The 23,668-nt window shown below is 54.3% G+C and overlaps 7 protein-coding genes across 7 annotated transcripts; 4 read left to right on the top strand and 3 right to left on the bottom strand.

Moving 5' to 3' along the window:
• Nucleotides 1–233: 233 nt before the first annotated feature.
• On the bottom strand, nucleotides 234–809 carry BDZ99DRAFT_38076 (uncharacterized protein). The gene has a single exon (XM_033715202.1). The coding sequence runs from the start codon at nucleotides 724–726 to the stop codon at nucleotides 430–432; it is 297 nt and encodes a 98-aa protein (XP_033575672.1). The 5' UTR covers nucleotides 727–809; the 3' UTR covers nucleotides 234–429.
• Nucleotides 810–892: 83 nt separating this feature from the next.
• Nucleotides 893–2,366, bottom strand: BDZ99DRAFT_389514 (fructose-2,6-bisphosphatase-like protein; the record flags this gene model as incomplete). The annotated part of the gene is made up of 3 exons (XM_033715643.1): nucleotides 893–1,498; nucleotides 1,546–2,132; nucleotides 2,198–2,366. 3 exons carry the CDS (start codon nucleotides 2,364–2,366, stop codon nucleotides 893–895), a joined length of 1,362 nt encoding a protein of 453 aa, XP_033575671.1.
• Nucleotides 2,367–6,910: 4,544 nt separating this feature from the next.
• BDZ99DRAFT_521202 (Rxt3-domain-containing protein) lies at nucleotides 6,911–10,881 on the bottom strand (the record flags this gene model as incomplete). Its single annotated transcript, XM_033725605.1, has 4 exons — nucleotides 6,911–7,895; nucleotides 7,947–9,642; nucleotides 9,858–10,010; nucleotides 10,572–10,881. 4 exons carry the CDS (start codon nucleotides 10,879–10,881, stop codon nucleotides 6,911–6,913), a joined length of 3,144 nt encoding a protein of 1,047 aa, XP_033575670.1.
• An 839-nt stretch (nucleotides 10,882–11,720) lies between these two features.
• Nucleotides 11,721–13,458, top strand: BDZ99DRAFT_532674 (batten's disease protein Cln3). Its single transcript, XM_033726489.1, has 3 exons — nucleotides 11,721–11,841; nucleotides 11,966–12,734; nucleotides 12,783–13,458. Exons 1-3 carry the CDS (start codon nucleotides 11,727–11,729, stop codon nucleotides 13,288–13,290), a joined length of 1,392 nt encoding a protein of 463 aa, XP_033575669.1. The 5' UTR covers nucleotides 11,721–11,726; the 3' UTR covers nucleotides 13,291–13,458.
• Nucleotides 13,459–14,530: 1,072 nt separating this feature from the next.
• On the top strand, nucleotides 14,531–16,090 carry BDZ99DRAFT_571601 (uncharacterized protein; the record flags this gene model as incomplete). The annotated part of the gene is made up of 2 exons (XM_033728107.1): nucleotides 14,531–14,597; nucleotides 14,654–16,090. Exons 1-2 carry the CDS (start codon nucleotides 14,583–14,585, stop codon nucleotides 16,088–16,090), a joined length of 1,452 nt encoding a protein of 483 aa, XP_033575668.1. The 5' UTR covers nucleotides 14,531–14,582.
• Nucleotides 16,091–17,610: 1,520 nt separating this feature from the next.
• Nucleotides 17,611–17,883, top strand: BDZ99DRAFT_38037 (uncharacterized protein). The gene has a single exon (XM_033715185.1). The coding sequence runs from the start codon at nucleotides 17,659–17,661 to the stop codon at nucleotides 17,845–17,847; it is 189 nt and encodes a 62-aa protein (XP_033575667.1). The 5' UTR covers nucleotides 17,611–17,658; the 3' UTR covers nucleotides 17,848–17,883.
• Nucleotides 17,884–20,390: 2,507 nt separating this feature from the next.
• On the top strand, nucleotides 20,391–22,925 carry BDZ99DRAFT_389599 (uncharacterized protein; the record flags this gene model as incomplete). The annotated part of the gene is made up of 5 exons (XM_033715646.1): nucleotides 20,391–20,602; nucleotides 20,681–21,523; nucleotides 21,775–21,849; nucleotides 21,919–22,106; nucleotides 22,255–22,925. 5 exons carry the CDS (start codon nucleotides 20,391–20,393, stop codon nucleotides 22,923–22,925), a joined length of 1,989 nt encoding a protein of 662 aa, XP_033575666.1.
• Nucleotides 22,926–23,668: the final 743 nt, after the last annotated feature.

The following is a 23,668-nucleotide window of genomic DNA, read 5'->3' as shown; positions in this document are numbered from 1 at the left end:
ACACCCAGATCCAAACCCCCATAGAACATTCCGTCATGCTTGTTGAAAAGTCTCCAAGCCCCAAACTTGTCCTCCTGAAGCTTCGAACTTCGCAGACGAGGACGATGGTTTTATACCCCACCCCCACTCAAAGAGCTCTAGAATCATGTGAATTAGCATATGACCGCACGTAAAGGAAAAGAAAAGAAAGAGAAAAACCAGAAGCAAGAAATTTTTATTTTTTATTTTCATGTCGACGGCATATCAGAACCCACTTGCCAAATCACCACCCCCAGATCTACAAAAAAAAACACCAACAAAAATATTTAAGAGCAGAGATGCCAATTCTCATTTCCGAGTTCTATGTAAAACTCCGCCTCCCCTTTAGCCCCGTTTGGATTGATCACTTTCCAATACAAGCTAAAGCCGAAAACCCAGACCATAACCTATCTAAATACGTACTCTCCCGGCATGAAGCCAGTCGTGTTTGCGTATCCTTGTAGCCCGAAAACGCCATGGAGATGCTGGCATCAAGAACATAGGGGCAGTCGCCAGCCCTAGAAAGGAAAGAAAGAAAAGAAAAGAGAGGGAAAGAATAAAGAGGATTATGGTAGCCTTCCGAGTGGAGTTAAGAAGGCCCACATATCCGTCCAGTAGTGGAATCATCCGATATCGCATCGGATTCCGTGATGCGAGTGTTGGTCGTATCGTGAAACAATCGTCGGGCGCTTCAATGATCTGGTTCATGTTCCGTATGTGGACGTCCTATCTCCCTCCGCCTTCACAACCCAGTATCAAAACATCACAGCCTCTCCCCAACCCAACCATCCACACTCTTTTCCTGATATTTGTTCCACAAGGCCGGCCGATTCTCATTCCGAACCCGCTCCTCAATCTCGTTGGTCTGCCACAATCACTGATGCTTAGCACTGCTCCCCTTTTCCCGGAACGTACTAACAGCCGGGATGTCCGCCTTGAGTCTCTCCTCCTGCGTGCTGTACGCCTTGGGCGTCAACTTGATCAGCGTGTGCAACGGGACCTCCATCCACGGACTCCGCTCCTGCGGCACGTTCATGAAGTATGCATAGATGCACCGTAGGATCGCCTGGTGCGTCACGATCAGGATGTTCTCGCTGCGTTCTAGCTCCATGATGATGGGCTCCAGCCTAATAACCACGTCGCGGTACGATTCTCCGCCCAAGTAGCGGTAGTTGTACTTGTCTTCGTCACGCTGCTTGAAGTCGTCGGGGTATTTTTGCTCGATTTCGCCATAGGTGAGGCCGTCGCAGACACCGGAGTCAAGCTCGTCGAGGGCTTTCCATTCGAGCTTTTCAAAGGTCAAGAAGCGCGCGGTTTGGATAGTGCGTTTAAGGGTTGAGGTCCAGACGGTGAGCTTTCGGCCATCGCCGACGGATTGCGCGACCAGGCCGGGGAGAGCGCGCGCGTAGGCTTCGCCGCGGTCTGAGATGTCTGCATCGCCGCCGATCTTGCCGCTGAGGTTGTAGTTGGATTCGCCGTGCTAGAGATAGATTAGCATGTTTCGAGACGGAGAGATGGGGTACACACCCTCGATAACCAAATGGAGCGCGGCTTGATGTGCAAGTTCATGAGGTAGTACACCACGCGGCTCTGCAGGTAGTCCTGTATCTGATTGATGATTACTTGCTTTCCCACGTTGATCAACTTGACGTAGGTCAAATCGTACTCATCCTCGTCGATCGTCTGGTAGACCTTCTCGTAGTTTCGTATCCGGTCCCTGAAATCTTGGGCCGCGACTTCAGGATCTTGGCCGACGTAGTCGGGGGATGTGGTCTTCACTTCTAGGATGTTGCTCATGATGAGGTCCTCGTCGTCGCACTTGCTCTCCACGAACAAGGTCTCTATGTTCTGCTTGGTGCATCGCTCCTGTATCCATCGCCGTCGATCTTTGGTCGAATTTGTCGCATCTAGTATGGCAATGAGTCCGCGACCCTCGGCGAACCACTTGCACATATCGTTGACTGCCGCCTCGGCCGCCGCGCGACGTAATCGCTCGCCTTCTGGGTTTGTGGTGTCGAAGAACTCGGCAGAGGGGTTTGGGGTGGCGGTGCGACGGTACTGGCCGACATTGAAGGTTTTGGCGGTGATGGAGAGCCAGTGGAGGTATCTAACGACTGTTTCAGAGAAAGCAATTAGCCCAGATACGCGACGTTGTGTGTACAGGTCAAGACGGCCGTACCTTTTTGCGCAATGAGGCTCTTTCCTCTCGCGGGCAAGCCCACCATGACGACGCATATCCGCGTGTCCTCTGCCTGGACGCCGGCACCGTTAGTCTTCCTGCTCGGCGAGATGAACTCGCCCGTGGGGACGGAGCGCATGTTGGGGGCGAAGACGCCGTTGGTCGCCATGACGAAGGAAAGAGAAGGAGGAATTGCTTGCGGCTTAGGCGCAGTGGAGGAAGAAAGAGAGGAGTCGCGAAAAGGTCTGGCAAAAGAAACACAATGGGTGTCTGGCGGTGTGGGAGTGGCTGCAGTGGGGCTGGTCGTGGGCGGAGAGCAGACGGCGGGCGGTGCAGGCACTCGTGGGAGAAATGGGCAAAGAATGGCAGCAATTGGCAGCGTTGGCGGTGTTGGGGCCCTCGTTGGTGTTGCCGTGTTGCGTGGGCGAACAGGTGATGATGATGTTCGCGGCCTGATGGCTTAGCTCGGCTCGCTCTCCAGAAAATCTGGTACCACAAGCGGGGTGAGGGGCCTAGGGCCGTCGATGCTGTGAAGGGTCCGCATGCCTGTCCGATTCGCAGCTCTGGATATAAATTGGCGCCTGCCTGGCGGGGCTGGCAATGCCCGTCGTGCCTGCGAGAACTGCTGGACGGGCTGATTTGGCGTGCAGGAGAGCGTCGCGATCACGCCGTGCGCTGCTTCACAACGCCCAGTGCGTGCTCCACGACGGTGTGGCGTCAAAGCTGGCAGCCCGCAGCCCGCAGCCCGCAGCCCGCAGCCCGCGTCGTTCGCATGCGGCCTGTGTTCAGCACGCGTCGCACTGTCTTCTCGTCTCGTAGACCGCGTGACGCCATTGCCAGTTGTTCCGTGATCGTGGACATAAAGCCGGCGCTTTCCTCGCGGTGTCTGCCCGAACGGCCGGGGCTGGTGCCCCTCCATCGTCCCATCCAGCATCGGAAGCTCCGCAAAACAGCCGCGGAATGAAAGCACAGGGAAGAAACCACGATAGACGGCTGGGAAGAACGAGAAGGCAGTCCACTGACCCTGCTCATCGAGTAGTTCCGGACCCTCGACATCTTATCTCCCAGGTATCCCCTCAATGAGGCTCTCCGATCTCCGCCCGCTCGGTCAGACTGCCAGGCAGTCGGTGCGTCCCGTCGTGGCGGCTCGGGCGAGGGCTCGTCGTGGCTGAACCCGGCGTCTGGGATGCTCAGGTGCGGACCAAAGTGCTAGAAAAGTCGGTGTCTGGGGAATTGGGCTTTGGCAGATTCGAAAGAAAGAGGACGCACTGGAGATTATCTCAATAAGCCCTCCCGCCTGCCAGGGGATCCCCATCCCGCCATTGCGAAAGCGGAGCCCACGCCGCTTATCAGGGCGACACGACATAAAAAGCACCGACGACCACAAAAGTCCGTCAGTCCAGACTCGCATCAAAGCCGGGCCTGCGCTCACCCAGAAGCTGCATCTTGCGTCTGGGTGCCGTAGCCAGTTTGTCGTAGCGTCTCTGGCCTCCACCGAGTCGATTGGCCGTTTCCATTTTGCAGTCAGACTAGAATTGGGCTCGGAATCGAGGGTCGAATTTGAGAGCGATTGGAGCCGCTGGAATTTGGCTGGAATTCTGTTTTTAGGGGCCAGAAACCGACCCCTTTTGGCCAAAACCTGTCATTGCCAGCCCAATTCTACTTCAAATAGAGAGGGACACCATAGATTGTCTCTACAGGATCTAGATATCACTTGGAAAGCGTACAAAGGCAATCAGATGCAAGTGGAATTGATATGATATTCTTTTGAGCCCAGAATCGGGACCCCCCTTTGACCTAAAGCTACGATTTTGAGCTCATTTATGATTCGAATAGGAGCCAGACAGCAGGAATCCATCCAACAGACTCCAGAGACCATCTCACGCGCGCATGACTGTGATTGGAACCACAATGCGACCTCTAGGTAGCGTGAGCATAACTTCCACCCCTTTAACACATCGCGATTCTGACGGCAATTCTGCTTCAATTACGAAACGGACACCAGCATCCAACTCGGCCGACTCTAGAGACACTTACAAGAAACGTCGACCGGCAGACGTCTGCCTGGCTTCATTGAACATACAGCGGCAGTCTAGCACCTACGCTGGGCGCGGGAAAAAAAATGGCACAGTCATCAACCAATCTGTCTCCTATGTACACCTCTCTGCCACTGCTTGGGTTGATTCAACGAGTTTCCATATAGCCCAAGGTGGAGGGGTTCTGTCTCGTTCAGATTCCTGAAAATGCATTAAAGCACCCCAAGCAGTGGTAGACAGGTGTACACACGAGACATGTTATTGTAGAATTAGAATGCCACCTTTTTCGTGCCCCACGTGACACACCGTCTAAGGCGGCCCGGACAGGTTTTAGGCTTGTTAGGGTGCCTTTTCACAAATGCTAAAATGGTACTGGAGGACCTCAAGCAGTGCCGGGCAAGTGCACACGAGTCCAGAGAGAAAGATTGAGGTTGTACGACGATCAAAAATGCACTTCCTACTTCTCCGCAGCCGATTCTAGCTCTACTAAACGCTGGGAGGCCGACTGATTTCGCCGCTTTGGATGTCGTTCCCCTCATCTTGGCTGATCTTGTTGACCTGTTCGTGATATCTTGTGATACCGGCATTCTTGATGAGATCAGCCACTCGTCTCGTCGCTCTGGCTTTGTAGCTCTTATTTCGGCTGGCTTCATTGACCCACTAGCCACATCTTGTGGTACCGATCTTCTTGAGGATACCGGCGAGCTCGTTCGCCGCTTTGGAGTTCCGTATTCCCCTTTCTTTTCGGCTGACTTCGTCGACTGACTCGTGATATCTTGTGGTGCCGACCCTCTGGAGGACAACGGCGAGCTCGTTCGCCGCTTCGGGGTTCGTTGTTCTCCTTTCGGCTGATCTCGTCGACCAGCTCATGATATCTTGTGGTGCCGGCCTTCTGGAGGACAACGGCGAGCTGGCGAGCTCGTTTGTCGCCCTCCCAGCTGACTTCGTCGACTGGTTCATGACATCTTGTGGTATCGACCGGTTTATGACATCTCATGGTGCTGGCCTTCTCGAGGTCAAGGTGACTGGGCAAGGGCTTGCGTTCCTGCATAACCATGGCAAGGTTCCAGATAAACTCTGCAGGGTACTCGTCTCGACTTCTGTCTTTGAGCTTGTCTGGAAAGGCGCGGTCTGTGTGGATATTGTCAAAAAGCGTCAGCAAGAAGGCGTCGACAAGAAGGCATCGGCAAGATCCCAGATGAACTCTGCAGAGTATTCGTCTCGACTTTTGTCTTCAAGCTTGAGCTTATGCGAAAAGATGCGGTCTGCGTAGAGTTTGGCAAGAAGGCACCATCCCAGATGAACTCTGCGGCGAGGCCTTTGTAGATTCCAACAAGAAGGCGCTTTGCCCGTTAAGATCCTAGATGAACTCTACGAAAGGTTCGATTTCGGCTTTTCTCTTTGAGGGAGGTATTCGATTCCAAATCAGTCGTTTTGCGTGTCCGGAAAGCTCGTTGTAGACGTCGACAGGGCGCCATCCCGGGCATGTTCTGGCGGTGCTGTATTCTTCTTCATTTGGGTTTGCGAGCGCTAAGATCGCATCGGTCATGTCGCTCTTGCGCTCAGCGTCTTGCGCCTCTTCCGCAAAGACGTGGAGGTTGGTTAGAAGAACGATTTTGCAGAGACGTATAGATTGGCTAGAAGATTGAATTCGGCGCATACGTTCGTGTCAGCCGCTCTGAGAGCCGATTTGCCATAGTAGAGATGTGCCGCATAGGAGTTGAGTACACCAGACCTATTCTCTGGTAACAGCTTGGCCCTTGGATTCTCAAAGCGGCGCAAAGGACTTTGATCGCGTGTAGATCGCTTTGTGGATTATTAGTACGCTTCAATACTCCAAAAGGCTTCTCTCTGAAGACGCTGTATCTGGCCGCGAGTCCATGATGCTGCTATCCCCGCAAGATACAAATTTTGTGCAAACTAGACAGGATAGATCGCATTTGTGTGCGTATGAATCCAAGGCACACGAACGTGCATTTTGAAGACGTAGGCACCCCTCCGGTCGTACGGATTTTGGACTTGCCCACTGGTACCGAGGATACAAAGCAGGAGAAGAGCTGAGAGAAGGTTGAACGTCTTCTCCGAGAAACAGAATAGCTCTCTAGCTGCTAAGAGTGGTGTGAATGGAGACGTGAAGCTAAAGACAAAGACAAAGACCGATCATGCAGGCGACCGACGTGTGGGCCAGGGCGCTAACCTCGACTCCACTCCCGCCCTTCAAGTAGTAGCTGGAAAGTGGTACGCAAACTCATAGTCCGACTTCCTTTTATAATTACAGGACTACCTTGATAAAGTCTCATTGTGTTTGCGCAAGCTACCCAATTTCGCTCTTACCGGCCGTCTCATGCGTCAAAAGGTATGGGTATATAGCGATGCTAGACAGACAGGAAACTGAATCGTCCCGGCTCCGCTCCCGTGCTGTGCTCGTTGCCCCAACTCACATCGTCTGTATTCAACCTCACTCGCCCATCCAAATGTACGTGCTGCTAATATCAGTCATTCCAACCAAGTGACGATATATGCCCCAGCCGCCAGTATTCAATCATCTTTCGCCGCCTTTCCTTCATAACTTCTGCACTTGCACCAAGATTAACAGAACCGCCAATGGTACGAGGCGGACCTAGATCCTCAGAATCTGCGGAAACACACGACATCAGCACAACTCTCAGTGTCTGTCTCATGCATGCAGCTTCGTCAACCCGCTCCCTGTAGCGGCGACTCCACCGCTGTTTATCTTCCCAAATGACCTCGAGCCATTCATGAGAGCCATCAGCGCATTGCTAGCATCCAGCCTCTTCTTCAGCGCCGCAGCACCCCTCTCTTGCCCGCGGACCCCGAATCCCTCTTCCACCCACTGCATTTTATGGATCATGAAGCTCCACCCATCATAACCCAGCTTCTTGCGGCTCGTTATTCCGTACTCGGTCATCGGGAAGTACTCCTCGAGTGTTGGCAGAATGAGCAGTGTGATGTGGAGGCTCATCTCAGGCGGCGGGACCACCGGTGCTTTGGGCTTTTTCTCGAGCGTGTCCTCGGCGTCAGAGGGATTGTTGGGATCGGAAAGTCGAGGGTCGAGCGATTCGACGTTGACTGAGTCGTTCCATTCGCCACGGAGCCAACCCGAGTGTATGGCGGCCGCGATGGGGTCCGAGTTGGCCGTGTAGACTGTCGTGCCCCAGAGATGCCGCTGCGTTACAATTTGCGACCGTTCTCTAGGTCGTAGGTACTGGTGTGGCACGCGAATCGTAAAGGTACAGTTGACGGGATTGAAGTCCCAGTCAGGTAGGGGCTTCGGCTTGGACGAGTACCCGAATTGTTCGTCTAGCTGGGAGTTTGCCTTTGGGAGTTCTACCTTGGCCTCATACATCTGACTTCCTAGATGGCGTCGAGGCTGCTTGGCAGCATCTTGCAAAACCGACGAGATATCGTGTTCGGGGATTACAGGCTTAGGAGGAGGCATTAGCGCTGGCTGGCTGGGTCTTGGTGCGTGGTGATGGTGGTGAGGGCCCGTGTGATAATGGTGATGGTGATGGGCCATCTGCGCTGCCGTGCCATTTTGCGGCTGAGCAGAACCATATCGAGCACTATTAAAAGGAGCGGCTGCAGCATTAGGAGGTAGGCTAGCGGCTTCATCCTCTGGTTTGTGGTGATGATGGTGATGACTGCAAACGGTTAGCTTGTTTGTCCAAGGAAGCCACCCAACAAACACTTACTGGTGCGGATGGGCGTGGTGGTGATGATGGTGGGCTGCGTGATTGTGTTTGCTGCGCTTAGGCCCACGCGAGCCCATGAGGTTTGGCGTGCCTCTCCCGTCTCCATCGCTATCAAGCGCATTGTCTTCATCCTTTACCCTCTTCGGTTTTCGTCCGCCCTGAGAGTTAACTCGAGACATGAAGTCTCCGCCCAGAGACTCCTGGGAGCCCTGTGGAAGAGGGCTTTGTCTCGATGGTGTAGTAATGCCAGGAGGACCAGTCCCTAGTCCGCTCCCTAAACCAGAAAACATCCTTCCGAATTCGCTCTTGATATTAGGGTCGCCGCCAATTCCCGCTGGTTGAGCCTGAGCACCTTGTACGGCCTGAGGAAGTGGTGATGCTCGTCCTGTTCGTCTGTTTGCTTCTGGACCCAAGTTGCCTAGGAACGACTTTTGTGGTAGCATTTCTTCGCCGAAGCGACGTTGCTGCTGTTCATACCCCACAGAGCGAGGTGTGTACGAATTGGAACCGGATGAAGGAGTTTGTACAAACTGTTCAGCCCTCCGCCTCTCCGTACTGTTCGGATCGGAGGTCGGCGGCGCATGGTACTGCTCTATCAACCGGTGATTTTCAGATGCCGCTCGGATTCGCGCCTGGTCATCGGCGCTTGCGTTTGCAAATGTAGACTGCGCCTGAGACGGAGCCGCAGGCCCTCCGAATCCCAGACGAAACAATGGAGCGGAGCCGGGATTCTGGCCTCGATGGCCTTCCTCCCCAGCTCCGGCTTGGTTACGCCAGAACAAGTTTCGTTGGGATTGCTGTGAGGCCTCCTGGGGAAGCGCCGAAATTCGCTGGTCTCGGGGAGGGCTGAAAGCAGACTGCGAAACAGGTTGCACCGTAACTGGACGCTCGCGGTCTCGCTGTTCTTGCGTCACACCGCCTAGAAGTTCGGAGGTATTGGGCCTGGCATGATGAGACTCTCCCATAGTTCGCCTTCTTTCGCCTTCGTTGGCTCCATACGCAGCTCGTCTTGGCCCTAGCGCATCAAGACCTGACTTGGACTCTGCTTCGACTGGAGCAGAAGGCTGGCTGCTTGGACGCGGAGGAATGCCAGACTGTCGCGAGTCACGTGATTGTGCATCGTTAGGGGACGACTGGTAAAGTCGCGAGCCCTGAAACGTCATTGGCCTATACGGTTGCGAAGCTGGGGGCAGATTTTGCCGACCATGCTCTGGGGATCCATGGCTACTAGAATAAGGTCTGGGAGGAGAGCTGGCGGAATAGCCATGCCCCTCAGACATCCTCGTTACTGAGTTTGGCATCGCGTGCCTGTCGGGAGACGGGTTTCGGCGGAACTGGGTGAATTCAGACCTAGATCCGGAAGCCACCCGCCGTGGAGACGGAGGTTGCATGGCATGATTGCTAATTGGGGTGGCTGAGGCGGATGTACCGGGAGAAGAGGCTTGATTTTGAGCTGCATGATTAGACGTTGAAGAATCACCACCGATGAGGGAAGAAATAGACATACTGCCTCCCTGTCGGTGACCTGAGGCTAGGCCGGGAAGCTCTCGCCCGCCGCCGTATGATGACGGCGGGAAGGTTGGACGCTGGCTGGTCGCATGAGACAAGTGAGACTGCGGCTGCTGGGGGGACGATGGGGGTGGCATATGCGGGCGAGGAAACGACGGCGGGGGTGGTGGAGCCTCATGAGGGGGAGCTGCAGAAGGCTTAGTAACGTGACGCTTGGCCAGAACGATATACGGTTAGGGGGGTATGATAGTGCGGGCCTAGCCTGGCATAAACATCCAATCAACCATGCCAAGCGGATGTCGTGGCAGTCATGAACATGGATTGTGTCGCCCAATTCATGCCGGGTTTCGGTGCGACTGCAGTGTTCGATGCGTCTGCAACGGGACCAAAAATAGAGCTTACCTCCGTAGAGAGTTGGGGGGCTGGCGCCGCCGAGAGAGCGTCTCCGTGCAGCATCGTAGCCGTAGGAAGGCTGGTTTGCGGAGCTATGGGCGGACGTAATGGAGGGAGGAGGCGGCGGGCCAGATTGGGAGTGGTGATGCTGGTGTTGAGCCGCTAAAACCTGATCAGCCATCAAACGTCTCGCCAGTTAGAAAAAGCTAGTGCCCCAGGAACAAGCTCGCTTAGCGCGCCAAAGTGTGGGTACGGACGAGGATTCCGGTGGTTCAGCAGAAAAGAGGCTGAAGGCCGATGAGAGCATAGAGAGGGGATGAGGGGGCAGTTAACGCGTTGTCCTCGAGCATTCTTCAGTGGGTGTTTGTCTTAGCCACGCGTATCCGGTCGTTGCGGTCGTACGGGTGCGAGTCGCGAGTTTGCGTTTGGGGGACTGCCCTGCTCGATGCTGCGTGCCTGTTGGATGCTGCATCGCGCGGGATTTCCTGCACATGGCAGATGCACGGTGTGGCGTGTGACGCAACGACAAGACACGGCGGCTAGACAAACCCTTGCCTCCTGCTCTGGTCCAACGGTTGTAGAATGTGTTGCAAACGCTCAAGGGGTACGAGGATAGCGCATATGGCGTAGTCGGCAAGGGATCCGCTCATGAGTCGATGTGGAAACATGCTCGCGTGTGCTGTGCCTAAGAAATCGTCGCCGGTGAACAGACGTGTATCGTACCTGAATTTGCCCAGCCTCCATTCATGACCTGGCGCTCTGCAGGCGCGGCATCTCTATCGCGAAGACCATCGTGTATGCCATAGCCCTCTCGGCGACCCTGCTGGGAGGGTGTTGGGAGGAAAGGGTCCCGTCTCGACGTGTACGGGTCGGAAAAGGGCGCGTGGACGGGGGGTTGTGGCTGCGAGACGGGAGGATAGGAGGAGTAGGGCTGCCGCGGCTGGGACGGGGGCGCCGGCTGGTGGTTCGGGTTGTGTATGAGCGGGCGGGTGAAGGGGTGCTGCGACTGTTGCTGGTTGTGTCGTGGATCCATCGTGGTCGCGCTGCTCTGCTCGGTCGGCCAGGCACTTGGCTCGATCGTCGCCAGCTAGTTGGTGCTCGGGAGGCGCGCTCGCATGGCTCTGGAGAGCACTGCGGGCGAGGAGGACGGGCGAGCAGGTGTCGAGGGGGTGGTTGGTGATGGAGGAGCGGTGGATGGATGAGCTGGGAGAGAAGGAAAGGCGAACCTTGGGACGACAAGGTGGGCCGCCTAGCGTGTCCGAGCAAGCCACCCTGGACGGGGCGACCTTGGGGGCCGATTTGACCGGGATGTGTCCCTCTGCCGTCTCCACAGCCTTGCTCGTTCGGGCCACGCACAGCACACACGCCGTGCCTCGAGTGCGACGCTGAAGCGCTCTATTTCGCCGACCCGACGCGCCGCAGCCCCGAGTAATAGAGCCAGCACCAGGCACCGCGCAGCGCGCAGCGCAATCAAGGCGGTGAGCGCAGCCAGCACAGTCAAACTGCACACGACGCATGCGCCCGGCCGGGGCCCCTGCTGAGATGCCGCCCGTGAGCGCGGGGCGGCATGGAGTGCAATGTGGGCGCGAGCCAGTCAAGCCCACGGGCCTGGCAACCGTGGAATGGCATCGAGTGTTTTGCATCCCTTTGTACGCCAACGCCCAGGGCCCGAAGCTAATCTTGGACGCTAATCCCGGCCCGAGTTAGTGGGCCTGTTGCCAATGCCGACCTGTCACTCGCAGCTTGCTCAACACCAGACGAGAGACGACAACTCACGATAACGCACGCCTGGCACCGCGCAGCCACCAGCCACCAGCCAAATGCTGCAGACACACGCCCCTCATCCGGCTGCCTGCGCTGTCTAGCCCTGCATTCCCCATGCCACTGCCTATGCCAGGCTCGCCTGCCGCGTCCTGGCCACTGTTCCGCGCGCGTCTCAGATCCGTATTCGATGGCGCCGATCCGCGTGTATGTGCTGCCTTCTGGCTGTTCGGTATGCATATTCTCTGGACTCCTTTCCCCAACTAGTCCCGCGTCTGTAGTGTCACTTGAAATTCAAAGATATGAGACCTCTTATGTTCAACCTAATCTATGACATCCATAGACTGACGTCCTAGGCCTGATCAACAACGTCCTCTATGTCATCATCCTCTCCTCCGCCCTCGACCTCGTCGGGCCATCAGTCCCCAAGGGCGTCGTGCTGCTCGCCGACGTGATACCCTCCTTCCTGACCAAGCTGGTTGCCCCATACTTCATCCACAAGGTTCCCTACCAGATCCGAATCCTCATCTTCGTGGCCTTGTCCGCATGTGGCATGCTTCTTATTGCCCTGACTCCCGCCTCACGCGACGGCAAAACAGTCGCAGTCAAGATGTTAGGCGTCGTCCTAGCCAGCTTGAGCAGCGGAGGCGGAGAGCTCAGCTTTCTCGGGTTGACGCATCATTACGGCCACTTTAGTCTCGCTGCATGGGGATCTGGGACAGGCGGAGCAGGGCTCATCGGAGCCGGGGCCTACGTGATCGCCACAACCACTCTGGGACTGAGTGTGCGCACGAGTCTCCTGGCTTTCTCGTTCTTGCCCGTCATCATGCTGATTAGCTTTTTCATCATCTTGCCCTTGGGCCCTCTCAAGGCCGGCGCAAAGCAAGCAGAGTACGAGAGATTAGACCAAGACCAAGACCAAGCACCTACTGGCTCTGCCGAAGAAAGTGACTTCGATTCCTCACCCACTGCATCTCCCGAAGGCGAGCATCTACTCAGCTCCTCCATGCATTCGGCGTCAGGCCGCAGCTTTACTTTCATCAACCAGTCGAGATCGCGAACACGCAACGCATGGAATAGTCTAAAGGCAAATCTTGCTCGCTCTCGAGGATTGTTCTTCCCATAGTACGTTTAGAGACCATGTAAGCAATTCCCCGCTAACAATTCCTCTAGTATGCTTCCCCTCCTTCTTGTCTATGTGGCTGAGTACACGATCAATCAAGGCGTCGCGCCCACACTCCTCTTTCCTCTCAAATCAAGCCCCTTCGAACACTTCAGATCCTTCTACCCTACCTACAACGCTGTCTACCAGGTGGGCGTCTTCCTATCAAGATCCTCAACTCCGTTCTTCCGTGTCCACCACCTCTACTTCCCTTCAATACTTCAAGTATTGAACCTGATTCTCCTCACGTCGCACGCGCTGTTCGACTTCATCCCAAATTTCTACATCGTGTGCCTCATCATCTTCTGGGAAGGGCTCCTAGGCGGCCTCGTGTACGTAAGCACCTTCGCGGAGATAACAGACAATGTGCCCAAAGCGGACCGCGAATTTAGTCTTGGTGCTACTAGTGTGAGCGATTCGGGGGGTATTTGTATAGCGGGCTTCGTGGGGATGGCGTTTGAGGTTTGGTTGTGCAATTGGCAGGTTAGGCACGGGAGAGATTTTTGCAAGAAACTTTAGGAGTATAAGAGGTGAATTTTTGAATATGATACCACTGCCACTGTAAGAATTGCACATTCTCATTGCTCGTTCCAGTAAGAGGTAAGAACCGTCATGAGATCACGACTCTGCGTTCTGGGCGCCCCCAAGTTCTTTTCACCTCACCTCTTTCAATCTCAACCCCAAAATAGAAAATACAGTGAAAGGGGATGTGGCGGTTCTCTAGTACTGTCCCGACTCTGACCACACTTTCTTATCACCATTCTAAAAAGTTATCGCTGAACTAGCGGCCCTCACCTCGCCAGAGGTGAACCATACCACCAACCAAAGTCGTATAGGAAAGGAGGAATCATATGGTGTATGTGATTTGTGGCGCGGGGATTACTGGGTGGGGGGTTTGGCAACTGGGATAGGTATGGTACTGATGTAAGTCTTTCGCTCATGCTGTGAGGGCTGGGAATGGAATCCTGTTCTTGAAGCCAGGCCGTATACATTGTTGCTCACCTTCAGATGACAGCTCCCGACGCTGATATGATCGTCTACGTCAATGACTTTGCCGTAGAATTCTTAAGTAGGTAACCGCCACCGAGGCTGAGACTGACCGGAACCATGCCCGTCGGCGCCCAGCCACCTGCAACGCCACAGGGTGAAAGATTGTGGCTTGACAGCCCGTGTGAGTCCATATATTTGGGTTAATTCTGCCATCTTCCAACTAATTCGAACAGCAGGTCGGTCGGCTCAGTTGGTTCAGCGCCACCAACGAGTCCCCACAGAGGTTGTGAGTTCGAATCCAGCCTTTGTCAGAAATCGACATTATGGCTATTCCCTATAGATTCGACTGAAAAGTCGCGCGGAAACGTAAGTCCTGATCGTCGCGAAACGGAGTAAACCGCCCGGGGTTTCTACACCCTCCCTCGAGGAGGGTGGTCTTTTGCTCCTTGAACCCTTTTTGTATCTGTTTTACAGATCACACAGCAGGTGTAGCCTGCCTACATGTTTGTTATTGCTTGTTTGGACCAGTAAAACTGTGGTCCTTCTGCTTTTGGCACTATTCCTAGGCTGGTGAGAGTGCAATAATGGTAATATTGCATTCGAGGCCTTGGGGTTTAATTGCAGCATTTGACGCACCCCAAGCATCCGCAAATAAGCGTGCTTCACATTTCCAACATCACAAAAGGTAGCGAATCGTTCAAGCCATAACAGACTATGTCATTGTACTCAGATGTTTGCGTCATGTCCGTATCCTCAGCCTGCTTTGCGGCCAAAACAAAGACCACGGCTCGCAACATCTAAACTTATTCATCACCGACGCCATGTCTACAATCGCTGTAAGTTTGCTATTGTGTCCCCTAGAGCAGCACCTTCACTAACACCCGCACTCTAGAATCTGTTCAAATGCTGGGTCAACGCTTTCTTCTGCGACCACAGCTCCAAGCCTCCAAATGCGCTCGGTCCCACGGAATCTTCGCCCACGCACGCTGAATCAGTTGCCGATTCCGACCACGAGCGGGCATCCGCCGTAGACACCTCCCGCCAGCCCTCCAGACCCAACGGTTCTATCGGCACTATCACTCCTTCATCATCTCAGTGTTCGCGTTTGGCGCTGTCCACAGCACCGCCGCCGCTCAAAGCAACCAAAGACGCGCCGAGAGAACCTGGGTTACTTAGACGTTCCCGCCGTCTCCAAAACATGCGCTCAAGCACCGGCTATAGCTCTGATACGTCTGACGAGACACCCATTCTCTCGAAACCATCCTTCCACCGCCGGCCTGCTCACTCGCACCAGCGTGCCTGCGTTGATCCTGTTCCCGCAAAGAGAAAACCCGCCGCGCCCATCTCCGAAGATACCTCTGAGACCTCCGAACCCGGCCAGCCTGGAGAAACTTGCTCACGCCGAAGTGACCGTCCTAGCACTGTGCTAGAGAAGTCGACCCAATGCGCTGCTCCCGTTCCTAAGGACATTTCCGCCTCAAAGGCTTCAGAAAAGAAGGGGACTCGCTCGCACTGGCACACTCGCTCCGCTTCAATGTCTGTGAAGGCTAAGCAGCGCCCTACCCGCGTTTCTGAAGATTCTACCAACGTCTCGGAGCCCGAAGGAACGCTCTCCTGCCAACATACCCGTCCTACTCCAGCGTCCCCAAAGTCAATAAAACGCCCCGCCCCCTCCACCTCCACCTCCGAAACCTCAGGCCTGACAACCATCAACTCAGCCCAAGAACCCCCAGCGCCCACCCCCGAACCGCGCCGCTCCCCCCGCAAACGCACCAAACACAACAACCCTTCAAAGCCTCGATCACGAACCCCGCTAAACATCTACCGCGGCGACCCATCCACCCTAAATCCCGCCCAAATCACCTTCCCCATCCACCTCCCGTGCCCAGGCGAGCCGGGCAGCTACCGCCGCATCAACAGCGCCGCCAGCCTCGCCGACTATCTGCCCGAACCACAGCCTAAACCACCAACTCCCGCCGACTCCCCAGCGCCCGTCCGCATCCCTCCGCTGCCGGCCCGGCCGGTTCCCACGAGCCCGACGCTGCCGCATCTGCGGCACGAGATTGCGGCTCTGGATCTCAGGTTCACGCAGCAGATTTTCCTGGTGGAGAACGTCGCGGCGGTGCTTGTGAGGCGGCGGGTGCAGTATACGGGGGAGGCGGGGACGGAGTGGGCGGTTGGGGAGGTGGAGAAGCTGGCGGCGGAGTGGGAGGCTAGTTACCAGGAGGGGCGGAAGAGGTTTTTGGGGGGATTAGCGGAGCTGGGGCTTGTGCCGGGGGAGGTCAGGGAGGATGAGGTGGCGGGAGTTGTGAGGAGGGCGGGGATGTAGGGGGAAGAGGAGCAGGGGAGATGGGAAAAAGGGGGGCTGGTTGTCTTGATTGAAGGTTTGTGGATCAGGTTAGATTTGTACGATTGGGTTGTGTATGTCTGGGCTGAGAACTGATGTTGTGTCCGAGGTTGCGATCATCTCGTTGAAAAGATTGACTTTCTTTTTTTGTTTTTTCCTAACCACTCGCTCCCGTTGACTTTGTACCACATCGTTGCATTTAATAGTTCCCGCTCGCAACCATCTAGGTGGCTTGGATGGTCAGCAATGTGTTGCTTAATAAGTGAGTTTACAAGGCTGTCCCAGAAGCCTCGCTGGTGCGACTTAGACGCCTATGCAATGGAAAAGGGCCTTAGTATAATTCTGTGGATCCGGAAAATTCTCCCTAATTCCCTAATAAGTAATATCAGCTTCGCGGACACCTAGATAGCTAGAACTGCGGTCTTTAGCGCTATAGACCACGCGGTTGTTAAGGTTATTAGATCCTAACCTAAAGCTAGCCAGGTAGTCTAGAGATTTATTATAGTCTACTAGAGGATTCTATTATTATTTCTAAACTGCCCACTATATTTTCTAGTAATGTCCTCGGGGGTAGTTAGGTCCAAGATTGGCACATCTATACTTGTATTCGGATTCTTTACTTTTCCTGGGATGGCTGAGGTGGACAATGCGGACTTGGCGGTAGACGTAGAAGTAGACGACGCGGCCTTGGAAGGCTTAGAGGGAAGACGTGGATGATGAAGAGGCCGATGCGGGCTTGGCAGGCTTAGAGGCGCTTGTATGGAAAGCTATAGAGCTCGAAAGGAAATCGGCTGAGGTTGCCCCTGGGTTCTATAACAAATCACTCTCACCTTGCCTGGAGCCTCGGAAATCAACTAACGGAGTAAAGACCTTGACATCCAAGCGTACGTTGACTTGTATTCTACGCATGCCCACCGCACTTAAAAAAAAAAGAAAGCGGATGTCACCCGCATGCTATATTCCTCCCTATCCTCTAAAACCTCTCGCTAGAGCTAAGCAACCCGTTGGGACGGAAACCCACTCTCAGATAACCAAACCCAAGATGAACTTGTCGATCTCGTCTTGCCCCATCAGAGCCCAAGCCTCCACACTAACGTACCACACGGTAGCCCAAGAGTTCTTCAATACCCTATAAGCCCTAAACGATACGGGATGTTCTACCAACGGAGCATTGCATAGTCTACTTTTCTAAGTGGTCTCACTGGCACTTAACAAGAGCGAATAGACGTCGTACGCGCTGTATTCTATTATGAGGAAGAGAACGCTTACTAGGTAGGCTTTGGCAGAAGGGCGCGTGTGGATGCAGGCGGGCACACATACAGAAGAGCAAGCGAGCGCTGCGATGGGCTATCAGAATCTGGATGAAGTTTTCGAAACAATTCGGCGTTCTGTCACTCGACCTCGCCACAGCTGTTGATTTTGGAAGTCGCGGGTGCGGTGAGGGGTTGGGATCATTGAGAGGTGGCAATAGACATGTTCTTCACGTCTGTTCGGGAAGCATGTAGAGAAATTTATGGAGTTATAGAAAGCTAAGCTAGTGTCTGTTTTTCATGTGCACGAGTATCATTCCAACATCCTCCCCCAGCGGCCGAGGAGCTTTTTCTTTCGTCGATACTGCGGTCTGTGTCAACTATGTGGCGCAAGGCTGGATAGGCATGGAACCAAATAGCATTTGTAAGGGCTCAGGTCACCGACGGAGTTGGCTAGTGTTCGAGTTTTCGGTATGTGGGTTGAAGTAGGAGGCAAAAGCACATGCTATTGTTCATGGCTAGACGACTCGAGAAGGCTGTGGACCGCGGACGTGTTAGCATGTTAGGGGCCTGTCTGACCTACCGCACATGGAGCTAGGTACATGTACAAGTAGAAGCAGAAAGTCCGAGATGGCTTGCATGGTCGTGAAGTGGCGACGTGCGTAGTTGTCTGGAAAGCCGGCGCGCGAGGCTGGACGGGAGTGGAAGCGCATAGAGCCGGGTGGCTTATGATATTGCGAAGTGCTCTACGCTCAGCTGATGCAAGGTACATCTTGTTACCACGAGCTTTCGCGGGTGAAAATGGAACATGGCGTCGTGACTTTGTTTACTGTGTATACGGCGTGGTTGTTCCTAAAGAATACTGACATGCTTGCAGCACGCATTACGTTATGGGTTTTTTGACGCGTGTCTAATTCCATGGAGAGGCTTCTTGCAGGGATTGGCCATGGGGCCTCTTGCTTTTTTGGCATGAGTCGGGTCCAGGGGTCGTTTATGCAATTGCTCGGTTGATGCTCGAGTGAACGCCCCTTGGACCATCGTGATTACAATGTAATGTCTTGTTCCTGCCATCTGGTCCACGTACTGGGTGATCTGTTCGGGTACCAAAACCGCGCGATCATGGAAGGAGGAAGTAGGATGGATAAAACTGCCGACTGTTGTCAGTGAGTGTTGTTAGTACGACGCGCAAAGTAGAGTTTCCGGTGCGCTCTTCGATACGAATCACGGGAGTCGTATGGTAGCTTTGGAGATGGAAAGCTCCCACTCATGCTCGAAACTACCACATAATGCGCCTCAGCCTCGGATGGAGGAGAAACATTCGTGAGCGTGTTGGTAATCGTCAAGAGAAGTCACCGGGTGATAATGGTGACCTTTCACAGGCACCGCAGCAAATCATGATTAGGCACCGGTAGAACAGCCCGCTGCGCATCTCAGCTTACTACCACGATCGAGGTTGTTTGGGGCGCTAGAGGCGATGCGTCCCGAACAGTCGTATGCATCGAAGAAGCTGCACTGCTCATCTGGCAGGTGATTGATGCCCCGGAGCTTATTCCAGGGGTCCATACAGTACAATAGCGGGGAGGAAGCCGTGGAAGGGTCCATGCCGTGACTGTTCAAACGGGGGTGGCGAGGTTCCAAGAGACGATTGTGTTGTTCTGCTAGGGCCATTGGAGGAGAGCAGCGGGAGTGGGAGCCGTCATCGAATGCTCTGGTGGGTGAAACAGGCGATCACGGCGAATTCCTATAGGTTCCAACAGTGGATTCCAGCATGGTGCGATGATGGGAAAAAGTGGCTCTGAGGATCTAGTGGCGAGACAAGGTGAGGATGAGCCTGTGATGAGGTTCAGTCACGTGATGGACCATATGAAGATCTCATCGGTCGCTTAGCCGGAGAAGCCTCCGGGCGGGAGAATGTCAGTTTCAGCATGCAAGCAACGCCGTCCGGCCCAACAACCCGCCCCGAGGCCTCCTTGCAATTTGCTTGATATTTCCTTGATGGTAAGTTTCAGAATCATCCTCGCATGCAGAGCGGGAAACGCACTATTGATGGAGCCGCATCCGCCGCCTCTGTGAGTCGTGGCATTGTTACCAGGTAAGAGAAACTCATACGGCGACTGTATAGCTATGAGATTTACCAGCCTCAATCCGGAACTACCATTCGATATCGAAAAGTCGTGCCTCGGCCCTGGATTTTGTGCAGTGGAGAATTACGCGCTCCGTTCGTCTGGCAAGGAGGCTGCAGCTCGTCAGTAGATAGACACGAAGTTGTCGCTGCCGCTGGTTGTCAGCCACTTTATATAAAAGCGGATGGTATTGAAGTTGGACTAGCCACCACAAGCTAAAAGAACTTGTCGAAGCTAGGTCAGTTGTGTCTGGATGTACTCCCGTGTCCTTGCTTAGTGCACATCATCTGGCCATACCAATCGCTATCAAAAGGGCAGTTATAGCAGAGAGAAGCTGCTCCAGGTACACCTGCACTTCGAGACGCTTCGAGCACGGTGGCAAGCCTACGTGGCAACCTTGGTTACCCTCTTGCTTATTGGCTCGGGCTAGACCTGCGCATTCAGGGTGAGCACAGAGCTTGAATCTCCAGGTTTTCCCGCTTCTACGGGATTCTTGAATTGCCGTCTTGCTTGTTGGGGGCAAATTGTGAGCCTAGTGCCGCCCGCGGAGAGTGTCCGGAGCACCATGTGGAGTGGATGAAGGCGAAAGCTTCGACTCCCCTAACCCGCATGATCGATCCGAAGCCTGCGAGAATCCTCAAAGCGCAGCTCTTGTCGCGTCTGCCTCGCACAGTTGGCCAATCTCACACAACCCCGCCGCGTATCAACTAGCATTCACTTTCACCAGGCATCGCGCTGCTCGCAGCAAATCCGTCTCGACTCTTCCTCATCCTCGCCGTCGTTCACAGCTATCCGTCTGTGAGGGGTCCGGCTCTATCTAACCAGCTTAAGTCCACACCACCTTCAAATCCAGCACCGTCCACCGCATGTTGCGAGCAGCTTAGAACTTAGAGTCGCAGCCCGTTCAGCATGGAGAGCGGGTTTGGAATCGCTGAAGCGCATCGTGAATCGGTGGGAAGCCCTGGGGATGGCGGCCAACGGCGCGAGCGCGCGTCTATTGCTGCTCAGGCGTGCGAGACGTGTAGGAACCGGAAGTCAAAATGTGATGAGAGAAGGCCAAAATGCAGTTTATGTCATCGCCTAAACGTCGAGTGCAAGTACCGGGAGCCTCAGCCCACCAAGTGAGTCGGCACCGCTCCGCGGTGATGGATGCGGGGCAGCAGGTTGCTGTCGAATCGCAATACTAACAACGGTGTTAGAAAAGACAAGACCATGGTCAACATAAGTGACAACATCACCCGCGTTCTTGAGGGTCAAGCACGAATCGAGAGCAAGATCGATGTCCTCGGCCGCCACGTCGTTCCTGGATCTCCTGTTTTCAGGGTCCCGAGAAGTCCGACCTCAGCCTCGACAGTCGGCCAATCTTCTACCCTGCACTTGAGTAGCCCCTTCTCCATGTCGGGTAGCATCAAGCCTGACGTCATGTCTGCTTTCAGTCCCGAGAGCGCCACGTATTCGTACATGGACAATCCGATGACACAAAACATCCTGACGGCTCCTCATAAAATCTTGCTGTGGCCTGCCATCGCTGAGTACATGACTGATAGAGGAGTAGCTGGCCTGGACCTCCAGAGCATCATCCGCTCAGGGACACCATGGATACTGCGCCATGATTTGGTCAAGCACCCAGATGTTCTGTCAATCCGGACGCCCCTGATAAGAGTGAGCACGCCACAAGGCGTAGGCTTTCCCGACCTCAACATGGAAGTGATGAACAAATACACCGAGGCTTATTTTTCAAATTTTAATAGACTGTTTCCCATTTTGGACCGGAAAGAGTTCCAGGAAGATTTTCTCGCGCGTATTGTCCGGAATGGTTTCGGGGATGACTTAGTTTCGATTCTAGTCTTACTGGTCCTGTCGCTTGGCGTTGTTGCAGACGAGGGCGCGAACGGAGTCCCTGTGCGGTCCAACAGTGGCATTAGGGGTGGAACGTCAAAAGAGCCACCGGGGCTTGCGATTTTCAACGAAGCGAGGAAACGCATGGGGTTTGTGAGCACACAGTGCAGTGTGGAGAACATCCAGTGCCACCTGTTATCCTCGTATGTCTCCCAGAGGAAACTCGCATCCGTGTTATTTTGCTAACTGTGAGAAAATAGACTTTATTATGAATCATGCGCACGACATTTGGTAAGTGCTTAGCCTGTGTTCTTGCAAAATAAACATTACTCACCTGCGACGTTAGGACTTTTGGCGCTGCACCGTTGCTGCCGCCGCCGCCTGCCAAGTTATCATTAGATGGTTCGTATTGCTGTACCGAGAGCTGTACTCAGTTTTCTGACTTGTGATATAGCGAACAAGTGGACTGGAATAGCTCCAAAGGCGTTGCAGTCAAAAGAGTATACTGGATGTGCCATCTGATTGAAAAGTACGTACGGACAATAGCTCCCCAGATCGATTCTGGTCTTTCAGAACAACGATGAACCAATTTATGTAGTTGGTTCCACTTGGACCTGGACCTGCCGCAAACGGGGCTCTGCAATCTTCAGGGCGAGGTGCCGCTGCCCGAGGATGGCGACTCGAACATCAGCGACGACATGCACTACAACATGCTGCATTTTACGGCGCTCGAATACCTGCGCAAGGTCATCGCGCGCATCCACTCTGATATTTCGCGAGGTAAGTGTTTCGAATTCTTGGCGCGTCGAAGTACCCGTGGACCTGGAGCTCCATATGTACGGGAGCCGGTGCTGTGAACGGAGTCAACTCCGCAACACAGTGCTTCAGCACCTGGTCCAAGCCGACCCCGAAACACTATACTGATGTTTCCCAGCGACTAACAGTCGCAACGAACCCTCAGATGAGACCGGGAGTCCCCCCACGCACATTATCAACGAGCTCAAAACCCAGCTCGACGATTGGCGCCACGCTTTGCCGGTGGCGCTGCAATGGCACGATGCCGATCGATTTGCGTATCCGAATCATAGCGGTAGCAGAGGGGTGCCCGGTGCGCAGCAGGTGCTCTTCAGATTCAACCAAGGAACGGCCGAGTCGTGGCGAGGCAACATACTCGACATCATCACAGCGCAGCTGCGTTCGCGGTACTACTACGCCGAGTTCATGGTGTACCGGGCGTTTGTCTTCAAGGCGTTGCACCACCCCAACTCCATGACGCACGAAGACAAGGAAATGGCGGCGCGCTGCCTGAGAAGCGCATTGTTGTGGCCGATTGCCATGTGGCCATGTAAAAGTAGGAAGCGTCTTGTGCCAGTGCTTTTCGCATGGACGCAAAACTTCATTGGGGTACTCCTCGTGCTCCGGATGTTGACCGTGGACAAATGCCTCCACGACATCATGGGGCACTATCTCGACCAAGGAGAGGTCGAGCAAACTGTCATGCTGCTGCTAGACTGGATGCGCGACGTAAAGCAGATAGATGGTATCGCTGAGTGGAGCTGGACGTTCCTCGAGAGACTGTACGATGATGTTGTAGGAAAGTTCTGAGTGAGCGATGCGTCTGTTACTCCGCTTAGACGGATTGGTAGACACCTGATGGAATAGGAAATGGACACTGCGTATGCGGGTACGTACTAACACCCGGAGGTAGAAGGGCAGGGCAGGAGAAGCCGAGAGTTGGAAAAGCTGATCAAGACAACAAGGGAGACAACAAGGGACAAGAAACGAGAAACGAAGTAAATGACGACGATGGGAAAAGCGTGGAGCTGCACGGCTGGCGTACTGAACTTCATGATTGCGGAGATACCCAAGACGTGCTCTGTTCTAGTTGGACTTGAGTATTGCGGCGCGATGAGCGCGATGGACGGATGATAGCGGTGGATGCCTTCTCGACGTCAAGCTGCCGCATCGCTTGGCCCAGGCCAGGTGGTGCAGTCACACTCAAAGAAAAGGCATTAGATGATTTGGCAGGGAAGTGGGTAGAATAGTGCAGTGTTCTAGTCTGTAGTTTTGGAAAATGAGCGTAAGCTTGAACAAATTGCTGTAGATGACTAGCACGAGTTGTTGCAAAGAATGTTGACAGCGAAATGGCAGGAGATACATATGTAGGTAGGGGTGGCGAGAGCATAAAGACAAACGGGCGGCGTTCGATCGGAGGCGGGCCGAAGCCCCGACGAAGTCATATGCCGGATGCACTTCTGCTTCTTACATCACATAGTTCCCGATACCAACTCCCCCACTAGGATACCCGCGAATGGACTGCATGCCGTAGTGCATAAGTATGTCTATCA

The sequence above is a fragment of the Mytilinidion resinicola genome, assembly GCF_010093595.1.
Source record: "Mytilinidion resinicola strain CBS 304.34 unplaced genomic scaffold BDZ99scaffold_11, whole genome shotgun sequence".
NCBI classification, from domain to species: Eukaryota; Fungi; Ascomycota; class Dothideomycetes; order Mytilinidiales; family Mytilinidiaceae; genus Mytilinidion; species Mytilinidion resinicola.
This window is presented reverse-complemented; position numbering and strand designations above follow the sequence as displayed.